The 19,868-nt window shown below is 36.1% G+C and overlaps 1 protein-coding gene across 3 annotated transcripts in view; it reads right to left on the reverse strand.

Moving 5' to 3' along the window:
* Positions 1-19,868, reverse strand: part of orc3 (origin recognition complex, subunit 3) — a 36,716-nt gene that overhangs the window by 7,975 nt on the left and 8,873 nt on the right. For 2 of the 3 annotated variants that reach the window (XR_009825270.1, XM_062041554.1), the window contains exons 8-19: positions 18,495-18,654; positions 18,306-18,419; positions 16,629-16,762; positions 7,639-7,702; positions 7,448-7,564; positions 7,281-7,360; positions 4,671-4,804; positions 4,520-4,626; positions 4,348-4,445; positions 4,140-4,281; positions 250-366; positions 36-115 (exon numbers count right to left, since the gene is read on the reverse strand). Coding sequence is in view for 2 of the 3 variants with exons in the window: in XM_062041554.1 (XP_061897538.1) it covers positions 36-115; positions 250-366; positions 4,140-4,281; positions 4,348-4,445; positions 4,520-4,626; positions 4,671-4,804; positions 7,281-7,360; positions 7,448-7,564; positions 7,639-7,702; positions 16,629-16,762; positions 18,306-18,419; positions 18,495-18,654 (1,347 nt within the window). In the remaining variant the exon portion in view is untranslated. The remainder of the gene's footprint in view (positions 1-35; positions 116-249; positions 367-4,139; positions 4,282-4,347; positions 4,446-4,519; positions 4,627-4,670; positions 4,805-7,280; positions 7,361-7,447; positions 7,565-7,638; positions 7,703-16,628; positions 16,763-18,305; positions 18,420-18,494; positions 18,655-19,868) is intronic. The other variant, XM_062041555.1, reaches the window with a different exon arrangement.

Below are 19,868 nucleotides of genomic sequence, written 5' to 3' on the forward strand. Positions count from 1 at the left end.
TTAAATATACAGTAAGCATATTATGGGAAGGATACTGTTTGACGTCATCCACTTTCCCAAAGTCGTCAGAATCCGGATCATGGCCGTCTGCAGCAGAGACCACAGTGGCGTAGGCCTGCAACAACAAAAACACCCAGTGGAGGATCAATAACGTGAAATTGATTTAGCAACATGGGGAAAAACTAGCCCCCTGTTTTCAAAGTTGAAAGGTGACTGCTAAGATGTAGTCGGACAAGAAAGTGCTCTCACTTGCAGCCAGTCATAGAGGTTAATCAGGCGGCCACACTCCAGGTGCAGCTTGTACGTGAGGCAGATGTCTGGCGCTGCATTGGAGACACTCCCGTCCTCTGTTTTTAGGTTCTCGTTCTGGAACACGGACAATAAGATATTCATAATGCATGCACACATCACTATAGCATCTAATGTACAGTATGTATGATCATTTCCCCGACTAACAATTTAAAAAAAAACATTCAAATTGACTTCCAGGTTTGCATAGATCCCTATATTGTTAGATGACAGCATATAAATAAAATGTAGGTTTATATTAGGGCTGCGAATCTTTGGGTGTCCCACGATTCGATTCAATATCGATTCTTGGGGTCACGATTCGATTCAAAATCGTTTTTTTCCGATTCAACGCGATTCTCGATTCAAAAACTATATTTTCCCGATTCAAAACGATTCTCTATTCATTCAATACATACGATTTCAGCAGGATCTACTCCAGTCTGCTGAAATGCAAGCAGAGTAGAAGATTTTTGTAAAAAGCTTTTATAATTGTAAAGGACAATGTTTTATCAACTGATTGCAATAATGTAAATTAGTTTTAACTATTAAATGAACCAAAAATATGACTTATTTTATCTTTGTGAAAATATTGGACACAGTGTGTTGTCAAGCTTATGAGATGCGATGCAAGTGTAAGCCACTGTGACACTATTGTTCTTTTTTTTAAATAAATGTCCAATGATAATATCAATGAGGGATTTTTAATCACTGCTATGTTGAAATTGTAACTAATATTGATACTGTTGTTGATAATATTCATTTTTGTTTCACTACTTTTGGTTTGTTCTGTGTCGTGGTTGTGTCTCCTCTCAATTGCTCTGTTTATTGCAGTTCTGAGTGTTGCTGGGTCGGGTTTGGTTTTGGAATTGGATTGCATTGTTATGGTATTGCTGTGTATTGTTTTGTTGGATTGATTAAATAAAAAAAATAAAAAATGGGAAAAAATTAAAATTAAAATTAAAAAAATCGCTTTTTTAGAAATGAGAATCGATTCTGAATCGCACAGCGTGAGAATCGCGATTCGAATTTGAATGGTTTTTTCCCACACCCCTAGTTTATATTATATGTATAAAATATGTCATTGTAAGCAGGCTCTCTCTACCTAACTGATGAAACAATGGAGTATCGTATGGTGTACAAAAAGGAGTATGATTTTCCATATACAGTATGTATGCAAAAGATTATGTTGAGATATAAGGAGAATTTTTGTAGTGTAGTTATCACTTTATTTTTTAATACATGATATTCACTGTGGTTATAGCCTATTTACTTTGAAGTGTTGGTTTGTAAAAAAAAACAACAAAAAAACACTGTTAAAAGACTGTAATTTTGTGGAACCATTGCAATAATGTAACAAAAACTATATTGTTGCTGCCACATCAAAAACATGTCCACAGTATGATTTATTTTAAGTTTATGAATATATTTTATTGAAACTGTTTTCTCTTATTAAAAAAATGGATAATTGTAACTATGAGACTTAAGTCGTGATATGAGAAAAAATTTGTTATTTCACAAAAATAGTTATAATTTTGCTTCAGTAAAGATAATGTATTCTAATAAAAAGCTGTGAGTTACTTTGGCTTTACAGTTAGAAAATAAAGTTTTAAATATTAATATATAATTATTAACAGTAGTATTTAATAACAGTAAACATGTTATTAATATATAATTAAGAACAGTGCCTGATAACATCAGTTTCATGGGCCAGGGTTAGGATCAAAAAGTCTGCTTCTTTCTATATCTTTTGGACTTGTTGAATTGGTAAATGTAAGTATGATTGTTCATTGTGATGCACTTTATTTTTTTATAAACATTCTAAATATATGAAATGTATTTATTTAATATTATCATACAGTCGTCCCTTGTTTATCGCTGTTAGTTCCAGTGTTTTGCAGAAATTAGTTATTGGTCAAAATGAGCTACATAACGCTACTGAGCATGCATACGAAAGCATGCGCATTAACGCTTATTTTCTCAAGTTAAATACCCATCAAAATGAGCTATGTCGTGTAGATAGAGTTGACTTTCTTACTGGCGTTACAGGTAAGTTATTATTTTAAAGTATATTTCTGTGACATTGTCTTCTAAACAGTAAGCATGTAGACAATTACAGCATTAGGAAGTTCACATTGACGCTAATAATGGTAGCCTACATTACATCATCATTTTAACAGGAATAGCAATTTCAGTGAAAACAAAGGTACAGGGAAACGATGACAATAACAGTCGTGCCCGACAACTGAGCAGTAGTGGGACCATTATTTGATGGCTTAATATGCCTGTTAGAATGTGCAACCTGGGTCGGGAACTTTTTTTGGCTGAGAGAGCCATGAAAGCCAAATATTTTAAAATGAATTTCCGTGAGAGCCATATAATATTTTTTTAACACTGAATACAACTAAATGCGTGCATTTTTAAGTGAGACCAAAATTTTTAGAGTATAATAAGTCTCCTATTAATTTTAATAACATTGTTATTCTGAAGCTAACCAATAATAAATAAAATACTTCTTACCATTAATGCGACTTCTTGAACAGGTGCGGTAGAAAACGGACGGATGGATTAAAATGCATGAGAATGTTTTATATTTTCAACGTTATTTTTAACACTGATTACCAGCGGAATTATTCATTACTTATCGTGTTAAGCAATGTCAGCTAAGATTTATCTAAGAGACAAATGCAGTCATCAAAAGAGCCACAGGTTCCCTACCCCTGCTCTATATCATATAAATAATAATAAAAAATAGCCATTCTACAGTAGGAGCTTTATTTGATATCTAAATGGCCGTTCTAAAACTTAAGGTATAATTTTTTGATGCAGTAGCGTAAATCGATAGACACTGCTACTGAGTTATGAAACTGGTAGCTTTTTTTGACGCAACAGCTCATTTCGACAGATAAATAAATGATAAATAAATGATAAATGGGTTATACTTGTATAGCGCTTTTCTACCTTCAAGGTACTCAAATAACTGCGATAAATTAATTTACGCAAAGTTATTATACATTTTGAAATTATAAATCAAATATTTTTATAGCTACACCATAAAAAAATAGTTTATGCCCTTCTATATACGTTTTTCGACTTTATGATAGCCCTCTTTACATGAAATAACACCCTTTAGCCAGTCCCTTCAGGATTTTGCGACCTTTTCTTTGGGATTGTTGCAGCCTTAAAATGCCTGATTTGTGAAAAGTTGCGGCAAAAGTTCCTACGTTTTAAGGCTTATTTATTTTATTAACAAAACACCCCCTTATGATTTTTATGAATGTGTAATCAGTGTTTTTGTAACCCTAACTTTAAAATGTATCAAACATTTTCATAGCCAAGGCATAAAAAGCCTTTAAAGATTTTTTTTTTACATTATGAGAGCCCTCTTGATATGAAATAACACCCTTTAGTCACCTTTACACCTATTTAATCCAATATAGTAACGCTGTCACCATCTGAGGCAATTAGTGACCACGATAGTGAACAGCACGTTCTGATTGGTTTGGTTTCCTTTAGTGTCCAATACTAGTGTAGTATTGATACTTATAATTGATTTAGTCATTTTATGCCTGAAAATGCTTAATTTAATACAATATACATTAAGTAAATAAAGTTTTCCAAGATGTAATGTCTACAGTGCAAGACAGTTTGTATTTGTTATCCTACATATAAATATACAAGATATGGTACATATTCCTGAGTTTAAAAAAAAGAATGTTTTTATTTAGTTTTTCTGTAGATATTGAATTGCTCGTTACTTGCTCGCCTCCTTCAAAGCGTTGTGGGATCAATAAGGTTTTATATTAAATACAAAATTTTCCAAGTGTTGGGGTTGGACCAAGCAGACGTACCAAAAGATAATAGTAAGGACTTCTGAGCGCTGCCTGAATGGAGATGCGAGGTGTCGCGTTGAGATGGCGTCTGATGGTGGATGATGAGCTGTAGTAGCAAACTTCATGCAGCGTCTGACATTCTGGAGGAGACAGGTGACTCCTAGCAAGGAAGGAAGGAAGTGTTTGCAAGTTTTGTCGTTGACTTCAGGACAATCACTGGTCTCACTTTACGAGGTAGTCGAAAAACTCCAGTGCTTCACTTCGTAGGATCTCAAATGGACTTTGCTTCTTGGACCTTCTGGACTCTTTCATCTCCAGAAGGGCCTGGAAAGAGGAGGTCAAGTCTGCAGTCGACCATCAAAACAAAAGCGAGGATACCACACGCTGTGTGATTTTACCTTCTGCAGCTGGAACAGGTCAGTCTTTTTCTGAAGGTTGTTCACAGGAGAGGTGAGAGTTTCTTCCTCACATTGAACCACCTCGTTGGCAGCTGCCGGTACAAGAACTGGAAGTGAGGCTCACACCTAGAAGATTTTTTTCACAACTTACCATCCAACTGCTTAAATTTGGCGAGCATGTCTTCCAGCTGGACTAGGGCGCTCTTCATCTTCTTTGACTTGACCGGATGCAGGATCTCCGCGCATCTCTGGAGCGATGCAATCAGCTCATCCTTGGCCAACATCCTGAGGAAGAATACATCATGAGGGGGCTCAAACTCAAAAAAGGCAAAAAAAAACCTTGACGTTTTTTTGGTTTTTTTTAAAGTTACTATAGCTGGCCACTGGGGGGCACAGTAAAATCACATTTGTGGTAAGCTAATTGTCAAAAACATGAATTACCACTATGTTGGGAACAAACACAAGCTTAATCTAAAAGTCTGCCTTAAGAAGGATACCGTTTGTCAGGCTTGAATTGAGCAATGTTTTTATAAATGTGGTTTTAGTAGTGTAGTGTAACACTATTCTGTAGTTTATTTCAAGCTGTTTCTCACATATATTTTCAAAAAGTAACCAAATATTTGAACAAAAAGTGCATTAGGGACACACTGCAAATAAAAAAATATATACTAAAATAATTACTCATAGTAAATAATTATATTAATACAAGTCTATTACAAGGCCCACTGTTATGTCACAATTTTGAACCTTATTGATTAATAGTCCATCCTCTATTACATATCCAGCAAATTATGTGAATCACAACTAATCTTTAGCTCTCTATTCACGTGAACCTTCTGGATTTATTTTATTTACTTATTAGTTTGCTTGTGTTACAGATTTAGACGGGAAGTAAACAAATGTGTTCGCAATTACTAAAAAACGAAAAAAGGGGTAGGATTAAATAGGCTTTGCTTCTTCATAGTCCTTTTTGGTCATGTTGAAATGTGAAACTGTAAATACACTACCGTTCAAAAGTTTGGGGTCACATTGAAATTTCCTTATTTTTGAAGGAAAAGCACTGTACTTTTCAATGAAGATAACTTTAAACTAGTCTGAACTTTAAAGAAATACACTCTATACATTGCTAATGTGGTAAATGACTATTCTAGCTGCAAATGTCTGGTTTTTGGTGCAATATCTACATAGGTGTATAGAGGCCCATTTCCAGCAACTATCACTCCAGTGTTCTAATGGTACAATGTGTTTGCTCATTAGCTCAGAAGGCTAATTGATGATTAGAAAACCCTTGTGCAATCATGTTCACACATCTGAAAACAGTTTAGCTCGTTACAGAAGCTACAAAACTGACCTTCCTTTGAGCAGATTGAGTTTCTGGAGCATCACATTTGTGGGGTCAATTAAATGCTCAAAATGGCCAGAAAAAGAGAACTTTCATCTGAAACTCGACAGTCTATTCTTGTTCTTAGAAATGAAGGCTATTCCACAAAATTGTTTGGGTGACCCCAAACTTTTGAACGGTAGTGTATGTGATGTACCGCAACGTAAGTTGCATGCATGTCCGAAATTAACTATTACCAAATTAAGAGAACAATCAGAATCAAAATCAGAAATACTTTATTAATCCCAGAGGGGAAATTAAAATACCTAATACAGTTGTCCCTCGCCACTTTACGCTATGAATTCTGCGACTTTCACGGTTGCAGTTTTTCCAAATATATTTATAAAAAAATAATATCACTGTCCCTCGATGTTCCGTGTTTGACTACAGCCTAATATTAGTAAAAAAACATGCATATTTAAGCACAGTTTGCATACGGTTGGTGTAAATTAAAAATTTCTAAGGATAAAAAAGGCTAAAGGAACTTAAATTACATTTAGGGTAATGTATTGTACAGCAGATCATAATTGAACAAGTCGCAGTATTTTCAAAGGTTAGTGATTGCGTTTAAGAACTGTGTGATTATTCTATTATGTCTACTATAGTGGGTAAAACGAGGGTAAAGGTGACTATATATATATTTCTTGTGCAGAGGGCTCTAATAAAAATAATAATAACAATATTTAGAAGGTCGTAAACAAGTTTTTTTATGCTCAAACTGGGAAAATATTCCATTTATAAATAAGATTTCCTAATTCGCGGAACTTAATTTATAGTGGTCAGGTCTGGAACCAATTAACAGTGATAAACAGGGGATGCCTACAACTTTACTAAATTGAGACAAAATATTACAAGCACGTTGTAATGTTAAGAAAATAAAGTCATAGAATAACAAAAAACAACAATTTGACAAAAATAGGGAATATTATCATAATAAGAGCAAAGACACAGGTAAACAAATGTACCATGAATATTATAAGTTGAATAATATGAATACATTCCAATTTTGCGGCTTCACACCATTGTAGAATAAACTTGAAATATTAAGAGTTTTATATTTTAGTTTAATCAGTTTTATCATGTGATAAATGTCTACTTCAAGGACATCAATTGACAGAATCTTGTAAGATGAAGACTTTTGATAAAATACTCTTTCCATTGTTTTTTGTAAAAAAAAAAAAAAAAGTTTATAATACTCCTTATTTTACATGAAACAGCTCTTGCATTAGCTCTCATAGGGCAACCTAATACTGTGGCCAGTGAGTACAGTAGTAATAGTTTCTCATTTGAAAAACAAACTCCATCTTAAATAAGCAAAGTGTTTAAATCTTAGCCTTTTACAGACAACAAGGAATGATGGAATGAATTATCCAGGCTTACTTAAGCAGCTTCAAGGCTGAATGGTAATCCTCGGTCTCCCAAACACTTTTCTCCAAGCAAATTAAATGGAGCTCCCGAATCTGCGGATAAACCGGTGTTAGCAAGAATGAAATGTAATAATAATAAAAAGGATGTATTGTTTAGACTTAAGATAGAGGACTTCTTACCTGTTTCCCGAGGGGGTAGCGAGGCAACGACGAGGTCAAAGCGTGAAGACACTTGAGTGTGGGGTAATAGTTCTTGTGGTATTTGTCAAGGTCCTTGATCAGCTGCTGGCAAACCTCCTGAAAGCATTGAAAGTCTTGTTTCATGATGGCAATGATTTCAGCACAAGTCGGTGTTAAAACAAGTACTTTACCTTAAGGTGAGCATCATTCTTTAACAGTTCAGCTTGCTCTTCAGTTTGCTGTTTCTCAACATACCTGTGAATATGTCATAGGCTTGCATTAAATACATTCACACTAACACAATGTTGTGCAATCGGAATTTGTTCAAATCCTTAGCTTCCCTAAGAAGGGCTAAATTCAGTAAGCCTTTTTTTCCTGTGTCATTTTTCCCCAAAACAGGACTTTTTTTTCAAGGAGTAAAACAAAAGGAATGCAAAAAGACAACAAATATACACACCAGTACTTTGTTCCAGCTTGAACATACACAAAACCCAAAACCAGTGAAGTTGGCACGTTGTGTAAATCGTAAATAAAAACAGAATACAATGATTTGCAAATCCTTTTCAACTGAGATACTTTATTTATTTTTTTTGCAAATAATCATTAACTTAGAATTTAATGGCAGCAACACATTGCAAAAAAGTTGGCACAGGAGCATCGCCTTTCCTTTTAACAACACTCAGTAAACGTTTGGGAACTGAGGAGACCAATTTTTGAAGCTTTTCAGGTGGAATTCTTTCCACCTGATCAACAGTCCAGGGTCTCCGTTGTCGTATTTAACGCTTCATAATGCGCCACACATTTTTAATGGGAGACAGGTCTGGTGTAAATCACGCCCAGATTTTTTATAGAGTGTGTTGGTTTAAAATCTTGTAATTTTGTAAATGTTTCTCCCTCTGGTCTTCAGGACCTATAACTAAAACCTATGTTTTGTCCTGGTTGAGCTGTATTCATTGCCATAATAATAATAATAATGGATTAGATTTTATATCGCGCTTTTCTATTGTTAGATACTCAAAGCGCTCACAGAGAAGTGGGAACCCATCATTCATTCACACCTGGTGGTGGTAAGCTACATTTGTAGCCACAGCTGCCCTGGGGTAGACTGACGGAAGCGAGGCTGCCAATTTGCGCCTACGGCCCCTCCGACCACCACCTATCATTCATTCATCATTCATTCATTCACCAGTGTGAGCGGCACCGGGGGCAAGGGCGAAGTGTCCTGCCCAAGGACACAACGGCAGCGATTTGGATGTCAAGAGGCGGGGAGCGAACCTGCAACCCTCAGGTTTCTGGCATGGCTGCTCTACCCACTACGCCATACCGCCATCCATGACTTGATGTCTACAATGCAGTTAAAAAGGGAATCTATTGGTCCTGTGTCATCGGGAGACACGGTAATGTACAACTGTGTATCATCAGCGTAACTGTGGAAGCTGATGCTGTGTCTCCTAATGACGTCTCCAAGAGGCAGCATATAAAGATTAAAAAGAATGGCACCTAAAACTGAGCCTTGAGGAACCCCACACATCTTATCTCATGGGTTCCCGAGGGACATGCATCCATGCTTACATAAAAACATCGGTCTGTGAGATAAGAGCGGAACAAGTTAAAAACAGTACCAGAGAGGACCACCAGGTGTTGAGAAGTCTCTTTAATAAAATGTGATAGTCTACTGCAGGGGTCACCAACCTTTTTGAAACCAAGGGCTACTTCTTGGGTACTGATTAATGCGAAGGGCTACCAGTTTGATACACACTTAAATAAATTGCCAGAAGTAGCCAATTTGCTCAATTTACCTTTAACTCTGTTATTATTAATAATTAATGATATTTATCTTTGTGGAAACACTGATCATCTTAATGATTTCTCACAATAAATATATATAGAAACAGATAAATATCAATATGCAACACTTTATTTTTATATTTTCTCTAAGTGCACATTTTTCAAATTGAACATTTTCAAATTATCACTTCTAAGACAGTCTTGTGAAATCACAATATCCCATTTTAACTAGCTAGCCACTAACATTTTTTAACAAATCATGAATTACTTTGCACCATGTTTGTACAAAAAATAACTCATGTAAAATACAAAAGTAAAGCTCTCAAATTTTTAAATCATGTCACACTTTGAACTGGACACCAAATCTGTTATCTGTTTCTTTGTCAGTTAGTGGGAAGCCTGACATTGCATGCTGTTAACTAGTGTGTTGTACTCTGGTGTGTAACTTGACACTGCAACTCTGAGTGAGTCTTGCAGATGTGCATCAGTGAGGCGTGTTCTGTGTTTGTTCTTGATGAAGTTCATGTCAGAAAAGGCTGATTCACAAAGATAAGATTTTTCCTCATTGTTTGCGGAACCTTCTTAATCTTTTGGACATATTTTCACAGCAATCTGGCCTTAAGCTTAATTATGATAAATGTAAAATGTTAAGGATCGGAAATCTAAAGGGAACGTCCTTTCGAATGGAATGCAAAGTGCCTGTTTTGTGGACAGATGGACCAGTTAACATACTTAGTGTTGTTGTCCCAGAAAATCTGGAAGATCTAGGCTCAGTAAATTATGATAATCGACTAAGAAAGCTGGACAAAATTATGCAATTATGGGAAATCCCTAACCTTGTATGGTAAAATGTCTATTGCCAACTCGTTAATTACTCCTCAATTTATTTATTTGTTTTTGTCATTACCAGCTCCATCACAAAACTTTTTTAAGATTTATGAGCGGAGGGTCTTCGATTTTGTCTGGAACGGCAAACCAGAAAAGATTAAAAGAAAGGTTTTGTACAAAGAGTATGAATATGGGGGCCTGAAACTTCTCAACCTTGAAGCTATGTGTCTGTCTTTAAAAGCATCAATTGTTCCAAATATGTATTTAAACATTGAGTGGTACACAAATGTCCTGTTGGACAAAAAACATGTACTGTATCAAAAGAAATTGTATCCTTTTTTACAAGTGATCCCCTCCCAGAGAGTCTGCTGGGAAACATGGCGGGGTTCATAAAGGAAACAATCCACTCATAGTGGTGTTTTCAATTTTATGTGCCAGAAAAAAGAGACGATATTTTGCAGCAGTTAATATGGATGAACTCTAATATTGTAATAGATGGAAAGCCTTTCTTTTGGAAAAATATGTTTGAAAGAGGAATCATTTTTGTCAATGATATCAATGAGAATGGTAAAATTATGAAGTATGATGAATTTAGAGCTATGTATGGTGATGCTTGCTCAAGCTTTTCATTTTATCAACTAACTGGAGTAATTGGGAAAAGATGGAAACAAATAATTAATTATGGAACTACTAAATTATTAGTTTGTAAACCTCTAATAAGAAATTCTAGTTGGCAAAAAGGAACTAAAATAAATACAAAAATACATACTTTTTATTTAATAAAGAAATCTTTGAAGGCTGCCTCATACAACACAAATGGAAAATGGGAGGACTTTTTTGACTGCCCGTTGCCATGGGATGCCATATTCAAACTAATCTATAAAACCACTATCGATGTGCAAAATTGTTATTTTCAAATTAAAATTATTTATAACTTCTTACCCACAGGGAAAATGTTAAAATTATGGAATATGACAGAGTCAGATGATTGCCGATTTTGTTGTCAGGAGCCTGAATCCACCCTGCATTTGTTTTGGTATTGTCATATTGTGTCTTTGTTTTGGGTGGAAGTTGAAAAAATGTGTTTAAGGATTGGTTTGTTTATGAAGCTTAATGTGGTTTCTGTTATTTTAGGAGAGTTCATTGACAATCATGATTTAGTCAATTTAATTATAGTACTCGGTAAAATGTTTATTTTTAAGGCCAAAAACAGATAGTCACTTAGTATTACTTTCTTTAAAACATTTATTCAGTATTTTCTAACTTTAGAAAGTTACATGGTTGAAAACAATAATGATGCCAAAAAACATTTAAAAAAAAGATGAGAAGTCCTCAAAGGCTTATTTTGAAAGTATAATTATGTTTATAGATTATATGATATCTGTTGTTGTGTTCCCTAATTTGAGTGACCTGGACATAATCTGGACTGTACATAAATGCTTATTTTGAAAATGTAATTTTGTTTATAAATTATATGCAATCTGTTGTGTTCCCTAATTTTTTTCTGTGTACATGAATGAAGGTGTGTGTTGCTGAGTCCGACTTGGACATTATCTGGACTGGGCCTGGTTTAAAAAACCCTTTAAACAAATCTAATTTCATTGACAACTGTTGAACTGTTATCTGTTGAAGATAAGGCCCTTTTTAAAAAAAAAAATATAATACAATAAGATAAATAAATAAAAAACATTTTCTTGGATAAAAAAGAAAGTAAAACAATATAAAAATAATTACATAAAAAATAGTAATTAATGAAAATGTTAGTGGACCAGCAGCCTATACAATCATGTGTGCTTCAGGGACTGTGTCCCTTGCAGATGTGTTGTCTATGTTGTGGGAACCAGGATATTGGTAGCAGAAAGAAATAACCCTTTTTGTGTGAGTGGGTGTGGATGAGTGTGCATGGGGGAGGTTGTTTGGGTTGATGCACTGATTGAAAGTGTATCTTTTGTTTTTTCTATGTAGATTTAATTAAAAAAATTATTATTATTATTTTTTTTTTTTAAGAACAGGCCCGCGGGCGACTCATATGGTCCTTACGGGCGACCTGGTGCCCGCGGGCACCACATTGGTGACCCCTGGTCTACTGTGTCAAAAGCAGCGCTTAAATCCAGCAGAAACAACATTGTTATTTTTTCTATTATCTAAATTCCACCTGATGCCATTCAAAATCTTTAAAAGTGCTGTCTCTGTACTGTAGTTCATCCTGAAACCAGACTGATATATTCCTTATTCATATTTACAAAAGTAATTGACTTGGTTAAAAAAAAGTTTTTCTAAAATTTTCCTCAAAAACTAAGTTGGATACAGGTTGGTAGTTATTAAAAACACTTGGGTCCAAACTGCTCTCCTTCAAAAGGGGTCTTATCATCGCCGCGTTAAAAGCAGCAGGGAAGACCCGAGTGTGAAGAGAGCAGTTCATAATAGTTAAAAGCTGTTAATCAAATAATCAATAAAATTATTTAAAAAGTGATGTAGGAATTGGATCTAAAAGACAGGTTGTCTGGTTTACTTGGGAGAAAACTCTACCAAGGATCCTTGCATGTTAGAAGAATTATGTGTAAGTTATCACACAACTCTTATGCTGAAAGGCCGTTACTATAGTTATCAATATAATAACAATTAATAACAATATAACATACATCCATAAACGTGGATGCATGTGAAAAAGTGCAATATATTTATCTGAACAGTAACCTATTTATTTATTTATATATGCACCTTATTGCTTTTTTATCCTGCACTACCATGAGCTTATGTAACAAAATGTTGTTCTTATCTGTACTGTAAAGTTCAAATTTGAATGACAATAAAAAGGAAGTCTAGTCTAAGTCTAAGTCTAAGATATTGTGTCTAACTGGGCTGCTGAAATTACCCCCCTTCCTTCATAAGCAGCCTCAGTGATGTAACCAGGGACCTCCCAAATAAATAGAGTAGCACGTGGGACTGTACCTTAGAGCAGTGGTCCCCAACCACCGAGCCACGGACCGGTACGGTTGGTACCGGGCCGCACAAGAAAAAAAATAAACAAACATTTTTTAATTAAAAATAAAAAATTAAATCAACATAAAAAACACAAGATACACTTACAATTAGTGCACCAACGCAAAAAAACTCCTCCCCCATTTACACTCATTCGCACAAAAGGGTTGTTTCTTTCTGTTATTAATATGTGTGGCTCCTATATTATATATCAATATAGATCAATACACAGTCTGCAGGGATACAGTCCGTAAGCACACATGATTGTATTTTTTTATGACAAAAAAAATAAAATAAAATTTCTATTGAATAGAAAAAGTGGAGAAGAGGAACCAGGGGATGCTTTTATAGTCTGTGATGAGTTGTGAGTAATGTTGAATTCGGGCCTTTTTGACTGTGTTATTGTAGGTATTGAGTTGTGATGTAAAATCTGATAATGTATGGTTAATTTGGATTTCCTCCATCTCCTCTCCGCACGCTCACATTTCTTTTTAACGTAATTGTTCGTTGCTTCTCCACGGAGGTGTAGGTTTTGTTAAATTGTTTTTGTTAAAAGTGGAATTACTGAGTCCAAAGTTGATTTGAGTTTACTGTTAAAACGATCAACGATGACGTCGCATGATGCGAGTAAAATTTCTGCGGGAGTGTTCCGTAAAATCTCAATAAAATTTGCAGCCACTTCAGAAGTTAGGTAGCGTTTCCTCACTGTTCTCACCGGGGGCCCCAGCTGGTTAAGACTGGTGATATTAAAAAACTCACAATAGTGGTCAGACACAGCCAGGTCAACAACAGAGGACACACCAAAGAAGAGGCCCTGGCTTATGACCAGGTCCAGGGTGTGTCCCTTGTTGTGAGCCAGCTCTGTGACATGCTGTTTAAAATCAAAACAATTTAAAACGTTTAAAAACTCTCTGGATAAAAAATCTGAGGAGTAGTCAACATGTACATTAAAATGAGCAGTTATTAAAATCATGTCATAGGAGGAGTGGATACATGATAAAAGTTCAGAAAATTCACTGATAAAAGAGCTTGAGTGTCAGGGGGGTTTATAACAGTTACGTAAACACAGAATGGGGGGCTGCTAAAAACAAAAGCATGCTGCTCAAATGTGTACCGGTAATTGTTGTTAAAATACACTCCATTTGAGATCAGTGAGTTATTTAAAATTGATGCAGTACCCCCTCCTCTTCTGCCCTTCTAGTAGAAAATAAAAAGTAAAAATTTGGTGGGGTAGTTTCGGTAATAACAACAGGTGCATCAGTGCCAATCTCAGTTAAAAGAAGACAGTCTAACTTTGTGTCTAAAATCATATCGTTCATTAAAAAAGTTATGTTTAAAAGTGCCATGTTGATGGTGACAGATGGAGATGTGGATTGTTGTTGTTTTGGAAGATTTTTGAGGGAGTGAAAGTTGACAGAATGTGTATGGAGGTGTCTGGTGTACTCGCGTGTTGTAATGATGACAAGGGTGTGTGAAGTGTTGTGAATGACAGGTCCAAGTCCAGTGACGTGTGTATGGTGGTCGGAGGTGGAACGGAGTGTGTGGAATCTAGGATCTGGGAGATGTCAATCAGTGACGGACAGTTGAGCTAGTGCAGGTGTGGGTAGATTGGCGTGCAGCACGACAAATTCAAGGTTGGCAGACAACGTGTGGGATCCAACTCTATTTAAATGCAGTCCATCTGGCCCATAGAGATGGGCGTCTCTCCCAAAACACATCGAAGTTGTGGATGAAGCCAGCATTGTGAAAGCAGATTAGAGCCAGGTGTTGCATCTAAGCAGCCTACTGAAACTGCCTATCCCTCTGAAACAGGTGGGGGTGGGACAGGAGATGAAAGTTTTTACCTGCAACTGTGCGACAGTGTTGGGGAGATGGATAAAGTAAAGGGGTTCGGACTGCTGCCAGCGGATGTCCTTTGTCCCTGTCTGGATGAGGATCGTTTTCATCGTCGGGTGGGATTTTAGGATGTCCGGTATTTTCTCCATTATATCCATAACAGTGGCACCGGGGACAACAGGGCGAACCCCCTCATGCAGACGTGCCGCACGATGGAATGACCAATAATGAGGGTTGTGGGAACGTCCGCTTGATCGTCAGGAGGGCAAGCTGGGTCAGGTACTTCCCGCAGAGTGCCCTGGCTGTGGTCCATCATCCGGTGATGGGAGCGGGTGGAATGGCAGCGTACAGCGTCCTTAACCAACCGCCTGCGCCGGAAGGAAAAAGTTGAGCGCGGCGGCGGCCGACGGCCACCTTTTGGACATCCGTCTGCTGAAGCGCAAGAAGCCGTAAGTGGAGGGAAGGCTGCAGTGTCTGTGGCAGGGGGGACGTGTGAAGCTTCCTGGGGTAGTTCACAGGCGGCCTGCTTCTCGCTCACAGACAGAGGTGCATACTTGTTGGAGCGTGACAAGCTCAGGAGAGGAAGAGCCGCACCGTGAATCCCGCTCGGAGGCCTTCTCCGCCTGCGAACGACCACCTCGGTCCAGGGAGCCCCTTTGCTTGGAGTGGAACACAAAGATCGCTGGCAGGCAGAGGACGGATCCCAGAGGACTTTGTCTCCATTTGCAGAGGCGGGCTCACCGGTCTTCGATGTTTCCAGCCCACTGCCGGGAGACGGCCAAGAGTGAGTCTTTCCTCTGCATCTCGTCCGACATGCGTTGGATGTCTTCTTGCAGGTCAGCGATCTTTTTCAGTAGTTGCTCTCTTGATCTTGCGTCGTCGTGCATGACTAGCAGGTGAGACATCTTTTTAACTAGCATTTCATGTGCGATGGCATCATCTTTATCCATTGTTGCCACTAACAGATTCACAAGTCCGATTGTTAAAAAGTAATCTTCTAGAGTTTAAAAAGTAGCCTGTGCGTTGAGAGGGTAAACACTCCTTTTTTAAATACCAATGGTCTTTGCAGCACTGAGGCTTCAAGGGAGGATCAGACTTTTATAAAATTGTTTAAAACATCTCAATATTAATAGTTTCACCTATTTTTCCACTTTTATGACAGCTTAGAGTGTTAAAATATTGGTATGCAGTTATAAAAGAATGTGTTATTTTTATTCCCATCATTTAATGGACAAATTAAATTCAACGGATTGTGTTCAAGTTTAGAGATTCCATGTCATTCATGAGCCAGGGCTTGGACTACAGCTCTCACTTGACCCCGAAAAGTAGTTACTCATTTTACTAATACATTTTGGACAATTTGCGGATGGTCCTTTTCTGTTCTGTGGAGATGAATTACAACTGACATTATGAGCCAGCACGCTTTCTCTCTGGCCCAACATCTTTGACCAAAAAAATAAAATAAATATATACACATATACATATATACATTTACACATGTACATATACACATATATATATGTATATACATATACATATATATATATATATATATATATATATATATATATATATATATATATATATATATATATATATATATATACACATACATACCGGTATATATATCCCCAGAAGTGAAAGCTCTTCCAACTGCAACATCTAATTTTCACTTCTTATAAGGTTTCATGGCTCATTTTTCTGTCCATATGGTGTGTGTTTAACCTTTGACCAGTTAAACATGTACCTTGTGAATGATGGCAGCTTCCTGATCCTTTCTAGGTCGGTGTGGCTGAGCAGCGTGACGTTTCTCAGAGCTTCCTTCTTCTTGCAGCACAGCACACTGAGAGGCTGTGAGTGGAAGTGCTCCAACAGGGCCAGCTTGGGCACAGAAAGCACAAAATTCTATCACAAACGCACACAGCAATTAATCAGGTATCCATGATTTACTATAACATTTCAATAGATTAGGGCTGCAGCCATTAATTTAGTAATCAAGTAATCCATCAATTAGTTTGTTGGATTAACCAAATAATTGGATAAAACACAATTTATAGCCTTAATGCATATTTTAGGGAAAATAGTTTAAATAAAGCAAGATTTTTCTGCTTCGTAATTATTGTTTTCTAATAAACGCACATCATTGACATTGAAACTGCACTTTTAACGTGTGCATTAATAAAACATTTTTAAAAACTCTTTTTTCAGCGCCACACTGATCATAGCACCCACATACTCCATCGCTCATGTGCGTTCCATTACTTTGGCCTTATGGCAACTATGTTTGCATATTTTAAAGGTCTGTGCACTACATGCAGTCCAAATGTTATAATTTTGTATTAGCTATAATGAAGCGGTTAATCGAAGCAAAAAAAATTCATTTACGTTTTTTTTTCCCCATCTAATTAATCGATGTAATCGTTGCAGCGCGACTATAGAATCAACAACATTAAGTAATATACTTTTTTCATTCATCTTTATCAATGAATCATTGCTTATTCTGTATTCAATCATTACTTAAATTGTGCGCTAGTCAAAATGTTCACTCCAGTATTCATAAACATTATTATCCTTAGACTTTTGTTTTTTTTATTGTTTTTACTAATTCTAATATATGTGAAACCCTACCATACCAACTTTACAGTAGTTATAGAGCCCTTTAAAAACAACCACAGTTGAGAAACAAAGAGCGGTACACCACAAACATGTACAAATATAGGATAGCATAAAACAAAGACATAAAGGACACTTTAAAGATAAAAGTAAAATATAAATTCAGGAATAAAAAAATCAAATAAAAAAATATCTAAAAGTCAATGAGTCAAATAAAAGACTTTAAAAAAAAAGAGCTCCAAGTTTTATACTGAGGTAAACGTACTATTCTAGTTTTATTACAATTTTACTATTATATTTGTCTTTTTTAGCATTTGTATTTCTTACCTCTGTACATTTATCATATCTTTAACTCCTATTTTCTTATTATTGTATTTTTTTCCCCAATCCCTTTGCTTATTTTTTTCCCCTTATCACTGCTATCATAACCACCATTTATTAATGAATTGTGAATGTGCTAGAATTCTTACTTCAGAATCTATTTAGTTATCCCTGATATCTTTATTTGTTTTAACTAACTTAATATTTATTATTCCTCCTAGTTACTGTTATTGTACTTACTTTTACTGTATACTTCATTGTTTCCCATGCATTCACAGCTTGCTAAGCACATTATAATGGGACTGACTGTGATTGTAACTTGTCATTACAACTCTGTACAGTAGATAGCAGTCATAATTCTCTCTTAACGCACCTAATAAGCACCCAGTCCAATAGAAAAACAAAGTAGGAGCAGGAATAAGTGAGTGTTGCACCCCACCGCAACCCCGATTTCGTCCTGTACCGTCAGTCGGCCATGCCATGTATATACCTGAAAGCCCTTGATGAAGTTCCGCACTGAGAAATCATGGTAGAGGAAGAGGCTGACCAGCACTTGCATTACTTTGCCAGTCAACTTAAAGGGGAAATGAGTTGTCAGGATCAACTAGCGGCGGGGGGAAAAACACAGAATTGAGTCAAAATGACTATCAAATGTTAGTCTGTGGTCATCTTTTTGCACCTTGTCTATGACGGTGGCCAAGTGCTGAGTACACGACAGGGACTGGAAGAGCTCGATGCACAGCAGCGACGACACAGAGTGGGGAAGCATGTGCTGGATGGTGCTGGGCGATGTGGCGATGCCGAAGATGAACATGAGAGGGAGCCGCTCGATGTAGCGACTGCGAGACACAGTACATGGATTATTTTTAAGGTATGGTAAATTACATATTTACACGAATAGTCTACATGCATACTTCACATTATATTTTCTATTCATACAATAGAAGCTTCAAATTTGAATGTCCCAAAAGTGATACGATTTGGAGAATTTTCTGGAAATATGCAACATATGTTGTAACCTGTTGAGATAGCGATATCAAAATATATTATTTGTGGGGCTTTCAAATTATTAAAATATTTAATTGCGATTGATCGCATTGTTCATAGTCATCTCAAATATAAACGTGATGTATTGCGAATAGATACTGTAAGTGTACCCGAGACAGATCATTTTCAAGTTTTTCATACCATGATTAGACAATTAGTTTGCTTTAGGGATGTAACAGTATGATCACAGTTATCATTACTACTGCAGTATTTTTAAATGTGCTCAAAATTTAAAAAAACTACTTATACTTTATTTAAAATAAATAAAATAAACAAAACATTCATAATTTCCTTTACAGAAGAAACATTATTGTAGCTCAAAACACTGTTTCATGTACCTCCAGTAGAAATAGAATGTGCATATGAAAGCAACACAATCATTTTAAACAAAGTAACCTGACAAAAACAAAATAACGTAGGTAAATAAAAATAAATATGAAAATTGTGCAAGACAGCATCCTATGGACATAAGAGGTAAACAAATAAATGTAAGAGTTAAGTGAGACGTACTGTAACTTCCGTTTTTGTCCGTGTACGGTAGATAAAAATAGTGTTCATATATGAGATCGAGTCTTACATACTTATGTCAGAAGACAACTTAACTATTTAAACCTTTGGCAATAAAATATGACAAGACTGCAGTAATGTATATTGCCATTTTTGACAAAAGGGCATAAGCAGCCTGCCTCTGGAAGGCATCAGGTATTTTATGTGTAATATTTGCAAAAAAAAAGTTTTCTTTTTTTGCACATTTTTTATGACTTTATTTACCTATGATACTGTGCTGAGTCTTTGATTTATTTTGTAAAATTTTCCATTTTGTCTATTTGTGCACTTTCATTTTTGAAGTTTTTCTTGAGTTATTATATCAATTGATTGACCACAGCTGTGACTATTCAAGTGCATCACTTCCTGTAAGAAAATTGCACACTAACGAAGACATTGTTGAAACCGGTCTGTGTTTGGTAGCGCCTGCGCAGTTTATATCAAAATTATAAGAAGGACA

The sequence above is a fragment of the Entelurus aequoreus genome, linkage group LG03 (genome assembly GCF_033978785.1).
Source record: "Entelurus aequoreus isolate RoL-2023_Sb linkage group LG03, RoL_Eaeq_v1.1, whole genome shotgun sequence".
Taxonomy (NCBI): domain Eukaryota; kingdom Metazoa; phylum Chordata; class Actinopteri; order Syngnathiformes; family Syngnathidae; genus Entelurus; species Entelurus aequoreus.